Source organism: Colobus angolensis, unplaced genomic scaffold, assembly GCF_000951035.1.
Source record: "Colobus angolensis palliatus isolate OR3802 unplaced genomic scaffold, Cang.pa_1.0 Scaffold38, whole genome shotgun sequence".
Lineage (NCBI taxonomy): Eukaryota > Metazoa > Chordata > Mammalia > Primates > Cercopithecidae > Colobus > Colobus angolensis.
This window is the reverse complement of record NW_012117154.1, coordinates 7,867,768-7,869,402: the sequence shown is the minus strand read 5'-3', so window position 1 is coordinate 7,869,402 and position 1,635 is coordinate 7,867,768. Positions and strand designations below refer to the sequence as shown.

Here is a 1,635-nt window from a genome sequence, read left to right as displayed (position 1 = left end):
CACCGGGGTGTCCAGAGCAGGTCCAGGCACTGGCACCCAGCCCCCACCGGGGTGTCCAGAGCAGGTCCAGGCACTGGCGCCCAGCCCCCACGGGATGTTCAGAGCGGGTCCAGGCACTTCCGGCTTCTCTCTGTGGCAGCCACTCCTGCAGCTCTCGGGTGGCTCCCTGTCTCCTGGTAGAGGTGTGCCCCTCAGTCCCAGGAGCAACAGAGATGTGGATTCCTGTCCAATTTGGGAAAAATGTCCACACACAGTCACCTATCTGGCAGGTGCCTCTGGCTGCAAGGGGCGTTTGCCTTCGCACGCAGGCCAGCTGGGCTCCCCGCCATGGGCCAGGGTCCCCTCTGAGCCCCGTTTGCCATCCATGAGCAGGGGTTCCCCGGGGACAGTGGGCTCAGGGTGTGCAGAGCCACCACGCTGTGGTGTCCCCTGTGGACCCCGGCGAGCGGATGGCTGACTGCAGAAACGCACTTCCAAGGCCAGGTCAGCCCGTCCAGATGACACAGGAACACAGCTTGCTGAAAACACGGCCAGCCTGTTCCCACCAGAGCCAGTCGAAGCGCCCTGTGCGGGTGGCTGTTTCCGAAGCTCTAAACCCTTTGTGTCCACCAAGCTGAGTCCTGAGAAAACCGACGTCTGCCTGCAGAATGGAAAGGAGTGCTCCATGTTCCTCTCTCTTCTTCACTTCCCTTCCAAGGCCATGTTTGACCGGAGCTCACCGCCCAGAGCGTGGACTGGGCTTCCGTGAGACGCCACCATGAGAGGCCAGGTGGCAGCTTGAGAATGGACTCGGCACAGGTGCCTCCCAGACTGCAGGGGAGCACTTGGGGCCGCCCCAGAAGGACCACTGCTGGATCCCCGGGAGAACCTGCTGGCGTTGGCTGTGATCCTGGAATGAGGCCCTTTCAAAATCGTCATCCACACCAAAGGCAAATCCCCACCGTCACTGCCAGTCACCCACTGGAAGAGACTGGTGATGGGCTCTTTCCACCCAGAGCATGCGGGGTTCAACGCCAGGCTCTTCCCACTACCCCAGACCTACTGTGGGTCTTCTCGTGGGATGCGGGGCCCTGAGACTGAAGGGTGTTCGGTTTCAAAAGAAGACTCTGGGCCTCACTCCTCTTCCAGGACGGCCTCTGTGCTACCAGGGTCACGCGAGGCTGTTTGCAGGAGGCACAGTCCCAGGAGCTCTTCTGCCCTGGATGCTCCCAACCTACCTCCCGCCCGGAGGCCACAGGACCCACAAGTGTAGGCAGCCGTCCACACCAAGGAGCCCCTGGAAGGCCCCAGTGGGCTTCGTTGTCCTCTGCCACATTCCCTGGGAGGAACAGTGGCCCTTGGCTGTTCTGGTGAAAAGCTGAGCCGCCTCTGAAAGAGGCACTGGTGGAGTTTGCCAGAAGAAAGGCTGTGCCAGGGCCATGTTTGGCCAGTTGCAGAGGCTGCCCGGGCTCTTGGCTCTGCAGTGAGGCACAGCCCCGGGCACAGCCCAGCAGGGCTGGAGATGCACACGTCCAGTAGGCGCAGGCCTGGCAACACCATCCCCAGAGTCCTGAGCAGAAGTTGAGAGGGCATCACCTGGTGACCACGGTCCCCCTTCTCACCGCAGCAGTGATGCCCAAAGTGAGGGGTGGCTCC

At 62.2% G+C, this 1,635-nt stretch overlaps 1 protein-coding gene across 2 annotated transcripts in view; it reads left to right on the top strand.

Moving 5' to 3' along the window:
- Positions 1 to 1,244, top strand: part of ICOSLG (inducible T-cell co-stimulator ligand) — an 11,777-nt gene extending 10,533 nt beyond the window's left edge. Inside the window, exon 6 of one of the 2 annotated variants that reach the window (XM_011954134.1) lies at positions 698 to 1,244. In XM_011954134.1, coding sequence (XP_011809524.1) covers positions 698 to 708 — 11 coding nt within the window. In that variant the 3' untranslated portion in view covers positions 709 to 1,244. The remainder of the gene's footprint in view (positions 1 to 697) is intronic. The other variant, XM_011954135.1, reaches the window with a different exon arrangement.
- The last annotated feature ends 391 nt before the right edge of the window (positions 1,245 to 1,635 follow it).